We start from the raw sequence: 21,076 nt of genomic DNA on the forward strand, positions 1-21,076 counted from the left end.
TGAAACCAACTGAGAATGACTTAAATTTGTCCAAAATGACATAAAATCTGTCCTCAGTGAAGAAAAAGATGTCCAAAACGAGTTAAGAAATTGGCCACTGTGACAAAAAAATGATGTATTAAGCGTACGTCTCATTTATGAGATTCAGACTCAACAGCAACAAGAACTTTTTGATATCCAAACAAAGCTTCTGGATTTGTGAATAAAACTTTTGGATTTACATTATTTTGCTCATTTTTAACACTTTTTGAGTGTGGTGGCTCTTGAATCTATATTTTGATTGAAAACCTATTTTAGTTGAACGCAAAATATAGGCCAAAAAATAACTATATTAAATAAAGTTTTGCTTTACGTGGGCCTGCAAGAGGGTGATTTTTATAGAGCTCGATTGCTTTTTTTCCCCAAAATCATTACATAAAGATCTTTATTTACCACTTGATCCTGGTTATAACCCTCAACTACAGTCATGATCTTTGGGTAATGACTGTGTAGGGACCCAGTTTCCTTTGTGTGGTGACTGGGATCACCCATAGCGATAAGGTCTTATACAACCTCAAGGAACTCCGAGAAGATCTTTCTCTAATTTTAAGAGTGGTTTCTGCCTCTAACTAGGGAGAGGAGAGAACAGAGCCAACCCAGGAGTCACAGTGCATGATTAGTTTGGCCCTAAAGCACCTCAGACTCCTCCAGAAGTACCAGGAGGATGTAGCTAATGAGTAGGGCAGATAGGTTTCCCTGGTCAGGCTGAATAAACATTAGTGGTGAATTACTGGTTTCAATGTTATGGCCAGTTAACACACTGTACAGTGGCATGCTAAAGTTTGGACAGCTCTGTCGGGTAAAGAGGTTAAGGGAGTAGCGGATGTTCTGATTTCCAGAAAGTGAAACTTGAAAATGAAGCATTGTTTTTAACATTTTAAGCAATAATAGTATCTTTTTTGTGTTGTACAGTTTGAGGGTGACAACAAAAGAAAGAAAGACCATGCAAAAGTTTGAGCTTCAATGTCTATTGCTTGTTTTCATTGTTGGGAAGGGTAAGGCGATGTGTATGTCACGGTTTTCTATATACTTTAACTCTCTAAACTTGGTGACAGCAATCGGCAACCATGGATTCCTCCAAGCACCTCCCTAGCACTCGTAAAATTCAAACAGTTCATCCCCACAAAGCAGGATAATGGTTTAAGAAGATAGCAAAGCATTTTCCTCATTTCCTAATGTAATTAAGAAATGGCTATAAGCAGGATTGAAGTGTACTGTCGTTCTCTTAAAAACGTTGTTGAGAAAACTTCTCGTAGAATTGCTAGAAAATGCAAATGAAAACTCACGTGGCTGCAAAAGATCAAACTTCACTGGAGTGGTGTTTCAATGTTCAGTATTTTACATCTACACAAATATGACCTTCACGGAAGAGTTTCCTGAAGCCTTACCAAAAAAATTAGCATCAGAAGTCTGCAGATTAATATATAAACCTGCTTAATGCGTTTTGGAAACAAGTCCTGTAGACTGATGAAGTTAAAGTGGAAGTTTTTGGCTGCTATGAGCAAAATGAAATATGTTTGCAGGGAAAAATGGGCACAGTGTTTCATGAAAAGAACACCTCTCCAACTGTTCAACACGCAGGTGAATCAATCATGCTTTACACTGGCAGAGGGAAGAATGGATTCAATTAAATTGCAGCAAATTCTGAAAAGCAAAAAATAACACTGTCCATAAAAGAGCTGTAGATGAAAAGAGGATGGCTTCTGTGACAAGATAATGATCCAAAACACACCCCACAATCCACAATGGGCTGCCTCAAGAGGCACAAGCTGAAAGTTTTTGCAGTGGCAGTCACAATCCGCCGACCTAAACATCATCAAAAATGTGCCGATAGACTTCAAAAGAGCAGCGCTGGTCCAAGAAACTAACAGAGCTAGACGCCTTCTGCAAAGAAGAATGGACGAAAATCTCCCAAAGAACAGAAAGATTCTTAGATGCTACAAAACACATTTATAAGCTGTCAAACTTTGCCGAAGGGGGTGTTACTGTACTGACCATGCAAGGTCAACAGACTTTTGCTTTAGGCCCCTTTCCTTTTTTAAGTAATCATACTTAGAATATGAGTCACCTTTAACTTTATGCATTCCTTCTGGAAGCCAGACTATATTTACTTGCTTAGATATTCAAAATAACACTCATTTTGACCATTTTGGCCAAACTTTTGCATGCAGCTGTATGTCTAATAATATAATCTGTGGATGATTATGGCAATTTGACTTGGAGGAGATGCTCTGATGTGCAGGTCCAGCTCACAAATTCACTCTCTCAGCACCTCTGGCTGTGGATATGGTAAGGGAGGGTAAAATAAATGAGACACACTGCCTCCTACTCGCTTTACTTTCCCTGGTCCTTTGTTCCTCCCAGGGCCAGAGCTCTCCTGACTCATACCGAGAGAAATTGAGGGAGGCCACAGGGGAACAGAGCAGAACAGGAGGACAGCGGTGTGAAATGATAAAGAGGGAATGTCAAAGAGGAAGGCAGCTAACTCAGTGGCCTGTGGACTGACTGAATTGGCTTCCCTCTATGACCATTACACTGTATGAATACTGGCGTTGGCCCTGCGCTGGCTTTTGTCCTACATTGGCCTGCCTTTTGTTCGCTCGGCACAAGGACCCAACTGGCCACTACAGCAAGATTGTTTTTTGGAAATGAATGGCGATGACTGAGTTTTTGCCGATGACGATGTGCTTTAATCCTGACTGCTTGCAACGTTACGCTTTGGCATTTTATCGTGGCTGCTTCATGCCCACAGTTGTCCATGGAAACAGCCTTGGATGTATGAAAATATATTATAATTAGGAAGCATCATGATCAGTCACGTTCGCTCCTATGTAAAGTCTCTCTGTGATCTTTGATCTCTGCGTATTGAAGCTACATGTTTAGATTTCTTCAAAGACAAGAGTAGTTTTCTGCCTGAAAGTGACTCAAATGTAACTACACTGTTGCTTCTACTCAAGGTTTCTGCGGGGCATTATAAAGCATTAATAATCATTAAGTTGATTTTGCAAAAATAAAGGCCTTAAATGGCATAAAGAATTATTAAATTTGATTCTCAGTGACATTAAAAATTCTTTCTACAGCTTTCAAGAAAATATTTGACAATAATAATATAATAATATATAATTATAGACTGAGATTCATCAGATATGTGCATCTGCATGAACATGCCGAAGCATTGCGATAATTTTTCTAGCCGGTTGGGTAAAACTGTCAAAAACTGCATGTTTTTAACCGTCGTATCGTCCTGCGGGTCAAAATTGACCCATTTTAAAGTTTGAAAATGTGGAAATAAAATATTTTTTTCACAATGGAACTTCTGATATCCACATTTTCAACATTTTTGGGAAATTTTGTAACATTTTTTGGTGGGGAAAAAAAGAAATGCTAAAAATGTTCAACCAAAATCCAGCAAATTTTGCTGGATTTTGGTAGATTTTTTGTGTGAATGTTCTTAAAGAAAATATTAGACATTTTACTGATGTGTATGTAAACACTTTAGATATTTTTAGGATTTTTTTTGGAAGATTTTTACTCATTTTTTGAAAATATTCCCAAGAATTTTCTTGCCAAATTTGGGGGATTATTTTTTCAAATAAAACTTTTAAGGGAAACTTTTAAGCAATTATTGGAATTTTCTTCCTAAAGGTTTTGCAAATTTTCAGAAATTTGGGGAATTTTTTTTTTTTGCTGAATTTTTGGATTTTTTTCAGAAATAGCGAAATGTTTCATATGAAAATCATCTTTTAAAAAAAAAAAACAAACTCGTGTAATTTGTTGAGTTCATTGTTTTGGCATTAAAATCTTTACAGTCTAGCAATAAAATGGCATTAAAAAGCATTAAATATGACTGATTGATATCTGCAGAAACCCTGCTACTTGAATGTGGAAATCTATGAAGTCCCTGCTTCTCTCTCCACGCACCTAACTTTAATCTTATCCAACTTGCTGCAACTCAAGGACGCCAGCTCACCCACAGCTCTCAAACACTGCCGAACTACTTTCTAGTGCACAAGGGCGAGTTGTGATATTGGACTTATTCTACTTGTTTTTGCCAGAAACCGATTCTGAAGAAGAATGATACAGGAAGTCCTTGGTCCCTTGTTCTTTTCCTGTTTGTTTGCAGGAAACCCCAGCAATCTGAGTCAGACTGTCATTGATACACTGCAGTCTCAAGGTGGAAATGCTCAGTCATGGTGTTGACTGAGCACTTCTGCTCATTTTAGTTAGGATTTGTTTTCCAGTGTATGAAAAAAAACACCATAAGGACAAGTTAGCAAAGTAAGAAACTTGGAGGGCATATTTACAAGCTTTTTCCACCATCACATACTGACAGTTTGGTTTGAAGTGAGTCCAGCAGACAAACGTCGTCTGGGTTTGTACTAGGCTGTGCAGACATATAGCAGACGGAATATGCTACAAAAAGCAGAAGATGTCTTTATAATTCATATCACACATTAGGTTGTGCAGCCACCTTGCGATGTTCAAATATCACAGGGTTTTTTCAGTAAGTAAGGGTACAAATCAAAATGCATGTTTTGCAGTTCGGTTCGACATATCAAAATTGAACAATAATGTCATTACTGCTACTGGGAACAACATAATCTCCTTTTTTGATAAAGTCACAGTTCTCAAACTGTTCCTGTTTGTGTCCTACAAATAGACAGATACAGAGCCAGACATATAGCAAACAGAATATGCGACAAAGACCAAAAGATGTCTTTTTAATTCATATCACACATTAGGTTATGCAGCCACCTTGCAATATTGTAATATTGTTTCTTTTTCATATAATGCAATTTAATTTGACTAAAATGTACAGATATGCATGAAAATGTATGTGCATGTTTTGCAGAGCACTAATGCTGTCACTGCCATTGCTACTGGGAGCAAGATAATCCTAGAGTTCCTGTTTGCAGTCCACAGATGCAGAGATACAGAGAGTGTACCAAGTTCTACTGAAGTATAGCAGACAGAATATGCTACAAACAACAGATGTCTTTTTCATTCATATCACACATTAAGCTAGGCAGTAGTGCAATATTAAAGGATTTTCTTATACAACACAATGTAAATTATATAAAGTGAGTAAGGATATAAATTAAAATGCATGTTTTGCAGTTTGTTTTGACATGTAACTGCCGCTGCTACTGGGAACAGCATAATGTCCTGCTTTCATATGAAGTCACGGTTCTCATGCTGGTCCTGTTTGCAGTTTACAAACACATAGATACAGAGACTGTACCAAGTTCTGCAAAAGTATAGCAGACAGAAGCTGGGTTTCCATTACCCTTAGATATGCGCAAAATGTAAATAGCGCAATAAAAAAAAAACTGGTAATGGAAACACCTGAATTTCAAAAAAGGACTAAAATATCGCTACAAAGTTTTTACGCTCTCATGAGGTGGTTTTTCAGACGTTTCGATATTGAAAAATATCGCAAAAGCGCAATGGAAACACTTTTTCCGCAATTATACGTCACTGGACGTGACGTACCTGGTCACATGACCAGTTCTCTCAGAGTAAACATGGCGCGGTAGATGTGGACAGAAGAGGAGACCGAGACTTTTCTTTTCATTATTCTTGAGAAAAACATCACTGCCATATTAGACAGCAAACAGCAGAGGAATGAAGAGTGTTATAAGGAGATAGAAACAGGTTTTGAGCGTCCATCTTCCTGCGGTGAAATCTCGCGGGATATTTTACGAGAGTTACAATGCTTCTGCCCAGAACAACTTTCAATGGAAACATGTTCAAAGCACAAATATACTTTGTCGAAATTTTGGAAATATCGCTTTTATTTTGCAAAAAACTGTAATGGAAACCCAGCTAGAATATACTACAAACTGCAGATGTCTTTTTATTTCATATATTAGGTCGTCCATACACCTTGTAATGTTGTAATATTGCATTATTATTTTCATAGAATGCAGTGTAAGTTGTACAATAAGTAAAGATGTGCATTAGAATGTACATGTGCATGTTTTGCACAACAGTAATGCCATCCCTACCACTGCTACTGGTAGGAAGATAATCATAAAGTTCCTGTTTGTAGTCTACAAATACATAGACTGAGTCTGTGCCAAGTTCTGCAAAGGTAGAGAGAATATGCTACAAACAGCAGAAAATGTCTTTTTAATTCATATTGCACGTTAAGTTGGGCATTCACCTTGCAATATTACATAACTTTCTTTAAAATCGGACGATGTATATTATATATAGTGAGTAAAGATTTAAAAGAAAATGCATGTTTTGCAGTGATTTGACATGTAAACATTGCATAATAATGTCATTACTGCCACACCTACTGGGAACAACATAACCTCCTGCTTTTTTAGAAAGTGACTGTTCCTGTTTGCAGTTTACAAATAGAGTCTACGCCTAGTTCTGCAAAAGTTTAACAAGCAGAATATGCTACAAAGAGCAAAAGATGTCTTTTTTGATTCATATCGCGCATTAGGTTGTGCAGCCACCTTGCAATGTTGTAATATTACAATGTTATCTTCATAGAACACAATGTGATTTGACCAAAAAGTAAAGATATACATTAAAATGTATGTGCATGATTTGCACAACAGTAATGCCATCACTGCCACTGCTGCTGTAAAATAATCATAAAGTTCCTGTTTGCAGTCCACAAATACATGGATGCAGAGACTGTACCAAGTTCTGCTAAAGCATAGCAGACAGATTATGCTACAAACAGCAGATGTCTTTTGAATTCATTGTGCAGTCACCTTGCAATATTACAAGGTTTTCTGATTCAATACAATGTAAATTATATAGAGTAAGTAAAGACATAAATGAAAATGCATGTTTTGCAGTGGTTTAGCATATAGACATTGAACAATAATGTCATCATTGCAACAGCTACTGGGAACAACATAATCTCCTGCTTTTGTTTAAAGTGACGGTTCTCACGCTATTCCCGTTTTCAGTCTACAAATACATAGATACAGAGTCTTGACCAAGTTGTTTGCAAAAATATAGCAGACAGATAATGCTACAAAGAGCAGAAGATGTCTTTTTAATTCATATTGCACATTAAGTTGTGCAGTCACCTTGCAATATTGTAAGATTTTTTGATCCAACACGACATAAATGATATAAAGTGAGTAAGGAAAGAAATTAAAATGCGTGTTTTTCAGTTTGTTTTTGGCATACAAACATTGAACAACAATGTCATTACTGCCACTGCGACTCGGAACAACATAATCTCCTGCTTTTACATCAAGTGACGGCTCTCATGCTGTCACTTTATGCAACACCCAAACAACACACGCTGTTGTTTGCAATCCACAAATAAATGGAAATTTTGTGAATAAAAAATTGTCTCTACTGTCAAATTGTGTTTCCGACATCGTTACAATTAAATATAATGAGAACAGAATGCACAGGCAAACAGAACTTCAATGGATTCCCCTCTTTCACTCTCTGCTTCTCCGGCTGTAGCTCTGCAGGCTTGAACCTCAAACATTTCCCAGCTTTACTTCCTCCTCTGTCTCTCTTCTGTCCTCCTCTCAGCAGCCACCTGCGCCTCCTACAACTTCTCCTTCCTCAGTCCGCAGGGCCTCAACTTCTCCTCTCAGAGCTCAGCTCCCTTTTGGTCAGGTACTCTCTCCTTTTATTTGTGTCTTTACTTCCTTCCTTTGCTTGCGCCTCATCGCCTGTAATTACATAATAAGCCTCCGCGCTCTCGACCTCATTACTTCTTCTCTGTGTCGCTGTTTTCATTAGCAAGAACATTTCAGTTCTTCGCAGGATGACATTTCCTCATTAAATCAAGAGAAGAAAACCAATTTCCTCTCTTGTGGTGAAACAACTTGTTGTCCTTTCCCCCTCGGGCTCATTTGTCATTTTCCCGCCACAGTGCTTCATGCTGAGCACTGACCCGACCATCGCTCCTTTGTACATTTCTCACAACTAACTGTTACCATTATGTCCAGTGTGACCTCACCTCACAGCCACCTCCCTTAGGCATACGGATGATTATCCATCTCTGTTAGCAGTGATTAAAGACCTGCTTTATATGTGTAACAATAATAAAGTACACTCTTACATTGTAACACTGTGGAAAGACTGAGCTCCCGTTGTTTCCTTTTCCAGTGTTTACTCCGCGGGTGGTCAGCACAGCCGTGGCCAGGTATAACTTCGCAGCACGAGACATGAGAGAGCTCTCGCTGCGAGAAGGAGACATCGTCAAAATCTACAGCAAGATCGGAGGGGACCAGGGCTGGTGGAAAGGAGAGGCCAATGGAAGAGTGAGTAAACCATGGAAACCTGTTGGTTAATGGACTGATCAGAGGAGTTTACTATGATGCAATGTTGATGGACTAGTTAGAAATGTTGAGCCTAAAGCCAGAGCTTTAATATCTAGAAGGTGGCTGTCCTTTAACCCAATAATTGTCACTGGAGGAGTGACTAGATGGGTAATTAGATGGAAACTAGTGCAGAGTTAGCAACTCTTAGCAAATTCTGCTAACAGTTTGGGATTTAAGTCAACTGTAAGAAACTTAATTCGTTAACCAGTACTTCCTATTCAGTGTGAGTGACATACACTACAATTCAGAATTTGGGATCACTTAGAAATTGCCTTATTTTTTAAAGAAAGCAGTTATTTTCAATGAAGATAACATTAAATTAATCAGAAATACAGTCTGAACATTGTTTAAGTGGCAAATGACTATTCCAGCCAGAAATGGCTGATTTTATCTCCATAGGGGTACAGAGGAACATTTGCAGCAACCATCACTCCTGTGTTCTAATGGTAAATTATGTTAGATAAATGTGTTGAAAGGCTCATTGATGATTAGAAAACCCATGTGCAGTTATGTTAGCACATGAATAAAAGTGTGGGTTTTCATGGAAAACATGAAATTGCCTGGGTGACCCCAAACGGTAGTATATATTGTATGGAGTGAGGAAATATCGTGTATCTGCAAACTTGCTGAGCCATTTGCAAATATTGCCACTAAATGAAGCCATGCAGGTAAAGTAGGTGAACTTAGTGTGCTACAGCACATTAAGTTCAAGCCTAAATGCAATACTTGTTGATGCAGAAAAGGCATAAATATGTTTCAGTTTGGTCCTGATTTGCTGCCAGGTTTGATTTGTGAGTTCCATAATAAATGTTAATATTCCTCATAGCTCTCCATTATAACAGCCAGTTCCCCTTTATTCGGCATTTAACATTTTTTTTACTTAAATATTTTTTAAATTATAGTATGTTTTACACTTTATGCTGGCCTCCCTCTTCGAACTGAAACAGTTTATACAGCTAGCCCAACAATCAAGAATGCTCAGTAAAGACTCTCAGACCGAAAGATTGGCGTTGTCTTCAAAGCTTTACTGGGTAACATAACTTGACTGTGAAACTGAAATACAAACAATACAAAATACCTGTAAACACAGGCTCTTGAATATTACACAAAACCTGTCATCATACAAACTAAAATACGTTGCAGATAGCATCAAACAATATACATAAAGGAAAATATTGGCTAATTTGTGACAAACACTTTAATCGAATAACACATTTACTTAGCTTCATTGCTAACGAACTCAAAGGCAAATATGCTTTATACAGACAGCATTTTCCTAATTTGTAACATAGAAATGACTGAGTTCTACAATCGGCATTAATTGGACTTATAACCAGGACAAATTTACAGATGTGGTCTTTCGGAAGCTTCAGTCAGCAACAGTCCGTCTACAGCACTCCATAGGAGCCTCCCTTGCTGCATGTGTGGTGTGTGTGCTTCTACTGAGCTCCGCCCCAAAGCTGTATATATTTTTGGTGTCACTAGGGGGCAGTGTTAAGGTGGAAATGCCTTCCTACACAAAAATATTCAAGATAAGGCCTGCAGGGGCCATAACACACTTTATTGTGCATTTTGGACTTTAGTTTATTTTTTTCTTACTGTTTTGAGAGTTATTACGTGTTTCTGTTCAATTCTGTATTCAGTGAAGTAGGCTACATGTAATGGTCCATTTTGCCCATACAAAATATTAAATGGCATGTCAACCATGTGGACAGATCCTGATTAGGAAAACCTGAACAAAGAAAGTTTCTGACAAGGCTTAAGATTTTGTTGGGTCGGCTTATATAAAGGTAGTCTGGCTTTGTCAAACTTGCTTTGTTGTGCACTCCGACGAGCTAAAACTGAAAAGACTGCAATAAAAATATCAGGTGCTTTAATCTTAAACTCATTCTCTGTTTGGTTAAATCACACCACATTAGCTTCATCATGTCAGACACGTGCATGAGACAAAATGACAAAAAAATCCGCACTGATGACGGTCTTTCTGGACACCGGAGGGACTGAATTTAACAATTAAACCACAGATAGTCAAAGCAATCCTAAAGCAGGTGCTTGAAAGACAAAAAGAGGGGTAGGAAGAAAAAACCCTGGCTGCTGGGAATTGTGCCAGTTTAATAGGCTGGCTGTAAAACTGGGAGTGATGTCAGCTTTTTATTTTAGGAATGTTCCCCATTAAGCTGTAAATTTGACAGTGTTAATGTGCAGCCGGGGAGCCAGAGCGAGTGTGTCCACTCAGCTCGTACAGCTGCAGAGCTAAACTTTGCTGCACTCTCTTGTACAGTCTGCTGTTTAAGTGCTGTAGCAGCGTCATTCTGATTTTGTCATAGCTGGGCTGCCATCTTGCTTTTTACCATCAAACACTGCAGCGGAAATACGCTTGAGATGATCGTGTCATTTTGTTGAATACACTGGATGTATGTGAGGACGAGTAGTTGTTGAAAATAACTGATTTGTATTCAAACCGTCCACACGTGATATTAGCTTGTGCCAATGCAAAGAAGAGAATAAATGAATGGAGGCCACAAAAAAGGATACAGTCAAATGAGCCAGGATACGTCTTGCGATCTGTTCATAGTGTACAGGGTTTCTGCAGGGAATTAAAAAGCATTGATAGTCATTAAGTTGATTTTGCAAAAACAATTAAGGCCTTAAATGGCATTAAAAATTATTACATTTTATTCTCAGTGGCATTAAAAATTATTTCTGCAGCTTTCAAGAAAGTATTTGACAATAATAATATAATAATATATAATTATAGACTGAGATTCATCAGATATGTGTATCTGCGTGAACATGCCGAGCCATTGCGATAACTGTTGTAACCGGTTGGGTAAAATTGTCAAAAAGTGCATGTTTTTGACAGTTTTACGGGTCAAAATCGACCTGTTTTAAAATTGGAAATGTGGAAAAAAATATTTTTTCACAATGAAACTTCTGATATCCACATTTTCAACATTTTTGGGAAATTTTTGAATATTTTTTGGTGGGGGAATAAAAAGAAATGCTAAAAAGAATGTTTCTTAAGAACATTCATAAAAAATCAACCAAAATCCAGCGAATTTTGCTGGATTTTGGTCTTCTTCCAAAAAACACAAAAAAAATATCTAATGTGATTATGTATTTATCAGTAAAACTTATACTATTTTCTTGAAGAACATTCAAGGAAAAAAAATCAACCAAAGTTCAGCTATAGGTGTAGGTGTAGTGGTTAAATGCCTGGGACTCTCCAAGCTTGTTTTAGAACCGAAGAAGCCTCTCAGATGAGAGGCGAAATGTCTTCAAGATCTCAAGAATAAGTCCAGTTGCTTGAACTAAATCCTTCACCTTAAGATGACCTGGATGACTGAGAACCTCCACAGACACATCAGAAATGAAACAAGAATCAACTGATTAGACTTTGGCAGTTATGTGGCTTATAGTCTGGATTGATGATTTGTTCAGGATTTGCATGTCATTGCAAGATAGCAGCACATGTTGCCTGGAACTCGCTGCAGAACACAATGTAAATTCTTAAACCTGTGCTTTTATCTAGCATGTATTTTATTTATTTTGTGGCATGAGTTGGTGTTGTCTGTTTTTAATGTTTCTTAGGCTGCAGTCTTGGCCATTTCTTTCAATGCCGTATAGGGGAATGAACAGCCTTGGCTTTTCCAGTTTTGACATTTGAACACAGTCAAGTCTTAGATTCTGCCCCACAGTTTGGGGCTAGTTTCGGGGCAGTCCTTAGCTATGTGTAAATGCATTTTGTATAGTTTCGAGGGTGAAATCCAGCCACATTTAAAAGATGGCCTCTTGATATCTCAATCAATCCAACCAAGGAAGTCATCCGCAGGAAGACATAACTTTTGCCTCCCTCCACCTTAATTGTGCCATCTTTTGTGAGATAACTGCCAAAGACCCACAGTCAGATGCACGTAACATACCCACATACTGATCCCAGCAGTTGTAAATGGATGTGTTGTTGCCATAAATACAACCTTTGTGTTGGTATTACCTTTGTTAGCTCGGTACTTGCTTCACTATACCAACAAGTAGGAGAAGTTGTTGCCTAGCAACAGCTGAAGTAGTATTTGAAGTAGCCTTCAAGTATTTTTTTGAGAACAGAGGCGAGGCTGCTACTGAGCCGTGCAGTTATGTGAAAATAATGCACATCCTCTGGCAAATTAGTGCAGAGACGGGTGTTCAGAGCGGCCTTGGACTAATGTGTTTTTGCCGCGAATTCACTTCCTTCATCAAATGTTTATCCTACTGCAGGTACAACATGTTAAAAAAAAAGAAGAAGAAGAAGCTCATGAGTGAACTTAATTAACATCCTTTGTTTACTGTGGTTAGCATTACGGAGTGTGTGTCTCTGATAATTCCCTCTTCCTGTTTCAGATTGGATGGTTTCCCTCAACCTACGTGGACGAAGAGGGAGTGCAGTAAGGGATGTTGCTTTAAATCAGGAACTGTCTACTATCCACTGTTCTCAGAGAAGATTATTCAACTCTCTCCAGGAAAAATGACACAAGAAGAAAGAGAAAAAAGACCCTTTTCTCATTGTTGTTTTTGCTGGATGCTCAGTTTTCTACTCTGTTTCTCTACAATTATGCATCAGCTTTTGTTTTTGGTTTGTTTGTTTTTGCTGGATGTGCTGTTTAATTTCTGTACAGGAAAGAGGAAGAAAAAAACTGACTTGCTGTCTGTCAGCCTCTGTGTGCTCTGCTGAGACGTCACTGAACTGAGGACGCAGCAGAAACTGACTGTTGAAAGCTTTACTTTGAAAAAAAAAAAAGAAAGAAAAAGAGGCTCCCCCTTTTGTTGCAGGTGAAATAATTGTACAGTATAGATAATTTATTAAATAGAGATTATTATCACGACTAATGACTATTGTGGGGATTTTAAGCAAAGGATTGGATCATAAAAAAATAATAATAATGGAAAAAAAACAGATGCTGTGTTTTCATGTTGAAAGATTTTTTGCCTTAGTTGTCATGGTGATGCCTTGTGGGCTGACACCAGTGGAGGGAATCAACTTCGTTTGACTGGTTTTCGCTTCTCCATGTATGCATGTGTCCATGTGCGGCCCACATAAACACAACACAGACCAATGTACAGTACGGTGCCTTTGAAGAAACGCTCGTTGCTTTTGCTGAACCTCAACATCAGCCAGTAAAGAACGTCGCCACCCCCCACCCCAAAATAAAACAGACATCTACATGCAGAGGACTTTATTAAAGGAGGGGAGAGGCACTAATGCAACAAATCCGGAGACAGCTCGACTTCGGAGCATCTCGGAAAACAAGATTCCGCCTAACTGGAGACTGGATGGACTCACAGCTGGAGTTTTTTTTTTTTCATAGCCAATAACAATCACATATACAGTTCAGTCTTGGTGTCATGAGTGTGTGTGTGAAAACATCAAGATATCCAACATACGTTTCAGTTTCTTTTTAATCATCTGAAGCCAAATTCATTAACATCCGCGCGACGTTGTATCAATTGTTATGATTTTTGCCTTATTTTATTTTTTGTTGGGTTTTTTTGTTGCTTTTTTTTTTTTTTTTTTTTACAGATGATCAGGTTTTTATTGTTAATCATTCCTCACATGTGAAATTTAGTTTTGGTGCTGTGCAGACAAAATGACTTTTAATTTGAAGGAACTATTGTGTGTTAATGACCTGAATCCACTGAAGGAGCCCTTAAACCTCTTTTTCTTTTCGGTGATTCTTCTAGGAGTGCGGTGCTTAGTGTTTCCTTTTATTTCCAGTAATTTAATGGTGCCATAAATACATTAGAGATTTATAGACCGCAGTGTGCTGGCATACAGTTATTTTTTTTTCTGTACCAGACAAATTTCTAATTCCAGCCCCATATATATACATACTGTATATTCAGATTTTTATTGACCCTTTTCAGCTCAGCTTTTCTTTAAAAGGCAAGCTCAAATTTTGTTAAATTTGATATGCATTATATGACTAACTCTGGTATATGGCCTTATCTTTAACCTTCATGTTTTCCACCAACACGTTGACGTACATTTGCATCGATGCAGCACACAAAAGAAAACACAAGAAATGCTCGACTAAAAACTGGATTTTATGCACAGTCGCTGCTTACAGTAGCTTATAAAGTGAAGTCTTCTTGCTGCAAATAGGTCAAAAAAACAAGTTCAGCCCATCAATACAGTTTGAACCAACACTGAGAAGTAAAGTGCAAACACTGAGCACGTCAGCTCTGGCTGGTTCGCAAAGACTGACGGCGTAGGAGATGCTGATATGTTTAGTTTCTCAACTTTTTCACTGTCTGTAATGTGTGTTGTCGCAGAAGGCAGCCTGCCCTGGAAAAACACAAAGTCCTACCACTGTGTGAGGGGGACACGTTGTCTGGAATTAGAGGGTTTAGGGGGTTTGAAGTGGGTTTTTGGGGGGAAATCTAGTCGCTTTTTTTTTTAATGTAGTGGACAAAAACCCATTGCATGTGGCTCTTGATATTTCAACTCCTGTCAGTTCATCCTGGAAAAAATAAATACCTAATTGTGTACATTTTTGAATGGTTGAGTATTTCCAAATGAGGTCTATCATGAAATAAATATTTCTCTTTTGATTTAAAAGTGGCACTGGATTATTTTTGAACTGTGCGCAAATGCTAAATCACTTCATCTAGAATGTCAAGAAACCAGTTCATTTCTGCTGACTTTGAGAACAAAGAATTTTTTAGAAGTATTCCTTGGTTGAACATATAGCTTTGGAAATAATTATTAGACCACATGCAGGTCTTCAGCATTGATAGCATTATTTGACAGTGGTAGCTTCTTCTAAAATACTTGCAAAGACTCGGGAGAATTCAATATGTGCAATGAATTTAGTTCAAAAGTGTCATGTTCTTAATGTCAAAATTGCACACTGGATGGTTAAAAACTGTATATTTAAAGTGAACAGATCAAATTCAAAGTTAGTTACCACTCAGCCATAAATAAAAGAAGAAAATAGAAGGAAGGCAAATGTGTTGGTGCTTTATGAAGAGAAATACAATAAGAATGTTTTTAAAAATGTTACAATAATGAAATAATCACAGATAATAAAAATATAAATAGCAGAGAGAATAATTTCCTGAAAAGTCTATGAAGGAACAGCAGCTTTTTCTCCTGAAATTCAGAATCAGCTCCAACATCTGCATCTGACTGCATCAAGTCAAACAGAAAGAAAAGAAACAAGAAAATGACTTGTTTCTGATCACATCTGTTCCGCTGCTCACATTCTTCACCTTTATAGTCCACTTTTAAAAGTTCAGCAGACAGGTGCTCTGCTTTGGAGTGTGACCATGTCGTCGGTCATGTGGAGACTGAAGTTTCCGTTTGAACCCACAGCGTGCTTTAGGGCACCTGGGTCAGACTTGATGTTTGAAATACTGACCGACAGCTCAGATTTAACTGTCTGTAGTTCCATTTTGATGGATGTTAAATTTTCACTCAAAGCCGCCAGGAGCTGAGTCTTTAAAATAACCGCCGTCTCGTTACAGAGTGAAAGTAGCAGTTCCTCCTTATGGTCAGAGATTGCAGCATCTGAGGGCCTCTTCAAAAGAAGACGTAGTTGATGAAGGCGTTCTGGAGCAGAAAGAGCACCACCAAGCAGCCTGGAGATCTTAGGCAGCGTCTCCCTCAGGTGGGTGTCAACGGTGTTCATGGTCAGGTCTGTGGTAATCCTGTCAACAAACAAAACAGAAAAAAATATAGATTATAAATCAACTTGTAACCAAAGCACTTTGTGTATAACGCCATAGTATAGGATGTAGTTCAGAAAATGTCAAAGTGTAGTAAACTTTTCAAGAATAACAGCCTGTAGTTCATAGCATAGCATGTCAGCAAAAAAAAAAAACCTTAGATTATTATGTGGTTCAAGAAGCTGGGCCTGGGATCTTTCTGCATGGAGTTTGCATGTTCTCCCTGTGTATGCGTGGGTTTTCTCCGGGCACTCCGGCTTCCTCCCACAGTCCAAAATATGCTGAGGGTAATTGGTTACTCTAAATTGCCCGTAGGTATGAATGTGAGTGTAATTGTTTGTCTGTATATGTCGCCCTGTGACAGACTGGCGACCTGTCCAGGGTGTCCCCCGCCTTCACCCAAGTCAGCTGGGATAGGCTCCAGCACCCCCCGTGACCTTAGTGAGGATAAAGCGATGTATAGAGAATGGATGGAAAAAGCGCAAAATAATAGAATGTTGCCTAATATTGTCATGTATGATATATGGTTCAAAAAGTGTCATAGTGCAGTGTAGTGTGAAAATAGTATGTCATTCAAGAAAACATCAGAGTATAATATGTGATCTAAAAAATGCCATAGAATAATATTTCATTGCACAAGTAAAAGTATAGTAATTTTTAAAACTGTTCAAATTCTTATAATATGTTGCTAAAAAAAACAACAAAAAAACCTAAAACATCATACTAATATGTCAATGAAAAAAGCCTATAGTATAGCATGTTGCTCTAAAAACGTCATAGTTTAGCCTTTAGTCCACAAAACGTTGTTCTGTTCCGGCTGCCTGAAGTAGATGAGGAGCAACACAAAAACAGCCCAGACGTTGGTTTCCAGAGGGTTAGACGAGTATTTATTTGAAAGAGTAAGTTCACAACAACACAACATGTGAGTGGGTTAAAATCAAATGGGTGTTAGTAAAATAAAAAAAAATAAACAACTAAAAGTGAACTTTTCGTTGGCATTGATGGGCATTCCAACCAGGAACAAAGTAAAAGATCATCAATATGAAAAAAACTCTTCCTGTTCACTTCTTCAAACCCAAAAAAACACCGCAGTAGCACCATAAACTAAAACTTCCAATGGGTTCCCTGTTTTCTTTTCTGAACAATCCAAAGGTCCCTCTCTATCTCCCCACACATCCACCAACCACTGGAACACATCTCCAAAGTTCTGCTGAAGCTCAGCTTCCTCTCAGAAGTGCTACCAGATGAAGGAGCCTTTTGAGAGGCAGCTGGCATCGTGATTGGACTGTACTTTGGTCTGATCCAATCCAGCTTCAGCTCCAGAGACGGCAGGCGGGACGAGTCAACGGAGGCCGGATGGACGAAGGCATGGAGCTGAGTACAATCCAGAAAACAACAGAGGCGGAGTGCAGCAGCCCAGGGCCAGAACAAACAGAGTAGCATAGTATGTCTCTGAGAAAACATCATAGTATAGCTTTTTGTATGAAAAAACACCATCATATACATCGTATATTGTACAAATAAGTCAAAAGAAAGAGGCATAATTGAAGAATTGTAGTAATTGTGAGCTGACTGATTTAACGATTTATGGTAATAAATAAATTTATAAATGGGCCTACTTTGGCTCTGAGCCTTTATCTAGCTGTGGTCGCTCTGTCTTCTGGAGTGATTTGATTGGTTGTACGTCACAAATAAACTCCTTTAACTTAACATCTATAAACAAAACAAAAACGTATCAACAAATAATTGGATTAGGTTCATTTTGTCGTTGTATACTTTACAATAGTTTTACTTATTTAAACCGACAATTCGAAAAGAGTTGTTTTTACCTTGCTGACATGTTTCGACAGCTTCTGCTGTCTTCCTCAGAGCGTCATCTGACGTTTGGTGACCAAACAGAATGCCAAAAGGAAACGACTGGACGTCTTACAAGAGCACAAAAAGAAAAAGCCGAACAAGAAAATAAAAAATCAGCCATCACGGATCATTGCAGAAGAGAGAACCACGTTATGGACTGGGACGGGGGGAGGATCATAACTTCGGAGACTAACAAACAGAGACAATGGATCAAGGAAGCCATCAAGATCAGGAAGCGGGCGGGCCACAGTATGAACCGGGTCGAGGGGGCCTACATCCTTTCGCATACCTGGGACACCATCCTCCGGAGACCACTGGACGGCAGGAGGCGTGGTCGGTTTTGACAGATTCTGACGGATCTGTCAAACCGACCACGTGATAAAAAAGACACATCACCAAACATCAGATGATGCTCTGAGGAAGACAGCAGAAGCTGTCGAAACATGTCAGCAAGGTAAAAACAACTCTTTTCGAATTGTCGGTTTAAATAAGTAAAACTATTGTACGTATCAACAAAGTTTTCTGTTAGAGTTTGTGTTCTTCTAAGTTTAACTCCAAGATTTTAAATACTTTCATTTACTGCAAATGAATATCTTCTCCAAACATCTCACTAATAATCATTATCAGCCTTAAAAACCCACAAAACACCCCTCTATACTCGACCACACTTTGTACAGTCCGGTTCCCCCTTCTATAAATCTCCTTGGAATCTTCCACTTCCTGTTTGTGGCCTTCTACCTGGACAGGTTTTGTTGGAGCTCATGCAGCAAACATTTTGGGTAACTGCACTTTAATATGGATGGATGACACTGAATTAGAGTCAGATGTGTAGCTCTGTCATTAAATAGGAAATTGTTTCTCAGAATTCACAGAGAAAAGTCTGAAATGTTTGCTGGGTTAGCGTCCCACATGTTCTGTGGCTCAGCTAAAGCTAGCTCTCTAACTCTCTCCAACTTCTAGATCTCTTGAGTTGCTTGTTCAAATATCTTGCTAGAGGTGCTGAAGCTCAGAAAGTCTGAGATGTTTGTTCAAAATAAGCTCATTCTCAAGTCTTATCTAAATTGTCCTCTTTAGTTTGAACTTTCCCTAAACTTAGGAGTTACTGACAGAGCAGCACATCCAGACTCAGTCTCATTTATGTAGAGATTAAACTTCAGTGTCATTCATTGATGTTAAAGTGTAGTTTTGCAAATGTTTGCACATGCACTAGAGGATAAATATCACACAATTATGTTGGAAATAAATGTCGTTCAATTAAACATTGTCATGCAGAAGTTGGATTTCCCTTTAATGATGTTCAAATCTTTGAGTGTTTTGTTGATGTTTTCTAAATGTTTTTTGACACTCTGCTCCAAAGATTAAAACCTTCTATGGCTTACAAGCTGCAATAATTCACACATTATCAACTATCTTTCTGACTAAGCTAAGATAAAAAGTGAAAAACTGCCTGATTCCTGCATCACGAATGTGAATCTTTTTGGTTTTTATGACAGTAAGCTGAATATGGGTTTGACATTTTATAAACCAAAACAAGAAATTATTAAGGAAATTAAGAAAATTAAGGAATGCGGCTGGAAAATGTGATTTTAAACATTCTGTTCTTGCGAGCTGACACTGATTTTAATGTGCATGTTTTCAGTCACAAAAGGGAATACATAGCTAGTGTTCGCAGCCGCTGTGACAGTTTACAGAGAGTTAATGTTTTTTTTTTGTAAAAGCATTTTGTTCCACTAAAATCTCATGTCTTGACTGTAATGTGTAAAAATGACTTTTACACCTTTTATTTGGGCTCCCAATACACAAATCGAGGATATGCTCATCAATACAGAGTCTGCTTTAGATCTCATGATACACTGAATGGAGGAAGGTTTGGACTGATGCAATAAACCAACAGTTTATTCATCAGTTTTTTCCCACTGGAGAAAACAATCAACAGATTAATGGACAAAGAAAATGTGTTTTCCAACTTATATAACTGAATTACTCCAACATTACAAGATACATACAATTTTAGTTCAGTTTTATTTATGAAATGCCAATTACAGGTCAAATTGTCTCAAGACGCTTTATTTTTTATATTTTTTTTGTCATATTTAAAATATGACAAAGTATGAAATTTAAACCTCTTAACTAATCCAATTTATTTGATTTTTAAGAGACTAATGGACAATTAAAATAACTTTCGCCACTAAAACTAATAAACATGAGGTCAAATAGAAGGAACAGTTTTAAATCCTGCAGTCCCACGACGACAAGAATAAAGTTTCTCAACAAAAACTAAATCTGCTGGTGGATTCCATTAAAATCCTAATAAATGATAATAAAGTGTGATACTAAAGGTTTGTGGTGCTAAAAATCTCAAAGTAAAGATATCAAGATGAACATCTGGATGGAGGCTGATAAAAGTTGACCTCCCTTCATTTCTCTGGAGCGACTCCATGGATTTTAGCGATGCTGGTTAAAGACCTGGGGCCTCATTTATAAAACATTGCGTAGGATCCATACTAAAAGTTTGACTACGCCGAAAATCTGAAATAGGTATACGCCAAAAAATATTCTGATTTATAAAACTCTGCGTACCTACAGCCCACGCAATTTCCCCTTTATAAATCACACTCCAGCTGGAAGATTGCGCAGGTGGATCCACCTTACATCCCGCCCACAACACACCCACATTTTACCATGAGTGGTCAATGCAAAGTAACTCATGAATGTATCTGCATATAAATAAGCTGCTGATCCATGGCATTTCACGCAGCGCCGGCCTGCAGTCTTTTCCCTACACTGCTGTGCGTCAGGATGAATGAGTCATGTGTTGACCCAGGCCACCCTGCCACTAAATTTGTTATGATCATGTCCGATGTACAAATAATTTGTACACTGATTGAATGTACATTTTTTCGGTTCACATAGACAAAGTCATCTTCACTCGGAGCCCTTACAGCACCATGAGTGCAGTCAGTTACGCCGATTAACATTTGGGAAACCGGACATTGCTGCAAATTGCCATTTAATGTTGGGCTGTTCACCCACAGTCTAAGGAAACCTGATGTATTGACTGGTCATGTTTATAATGTCATCCAAAACAGCTGGCATTATTGCGCTGAGGGATGGTTGTGATATCCCAGACTTAAAGGACATCATTTAACTGTATATCAGAC

The 21,076-nt window shown here is 38.2% G+C and overlaps 1 protein-coding gene across 12 annotated transcripts in view; it reads left to right on the forward strand.

Moving 5' to 3' along the window:
• Positions 1-14,949, forward strand: part of vav2 (vav 2 guanine nucleotide exchange factor) — a 256,224-nt gene extending 241,275 nt beyond the window's left edge. For 6 of the 12 annotated variants that reach the window (XM_051938884.1, XM_051938888.1, XM_051938885.1 and 3 more), the window contains 3 exons: positions 7,561-7,647; positions 8,143-8,297; positions 12,735-14,949. In XM_051938884.1, coding sequence (XP_051794844.1) covers positions 7,561-7,647; positions 8,143-8,297; positions 12,735-12,782 — 290 coding nt within the window. In that variant the 3' untranslated portion in view covers positions 12,783-14,949. Of the gene's footprint in view, positions 1-2,403; positions 3,882-7,560; positions 7,648-8,142; positions 8,298-12,734 lie in introns of those variants that run through there. The other 6 variants (XM_051938886.1, XM_051938892.1, XM_051938893.1 and 3 more) reach the window with 3 other exon arrangements.
• Positions 14,950-21,076: the final 6,127 nt, after the last annotated feature.

The sequence above is a fragment of the Acanthochromis polyacanthus genome, chromosome 18 (assembly GCF_021347895.1).
Source record: "Acanthochromis polyacanthus isolate Apoly-LR-REF ecotype Palm Island chromosome 18, KAUST_Apoly_ChrSc, whole genome shotgun sequence".
Lineage (NCBI taxonomy): Eukaryota > Metazoa > Chordata > Actinopteri > Pomacentridae > Acanthochromis > Acanthochromis polyacanthus.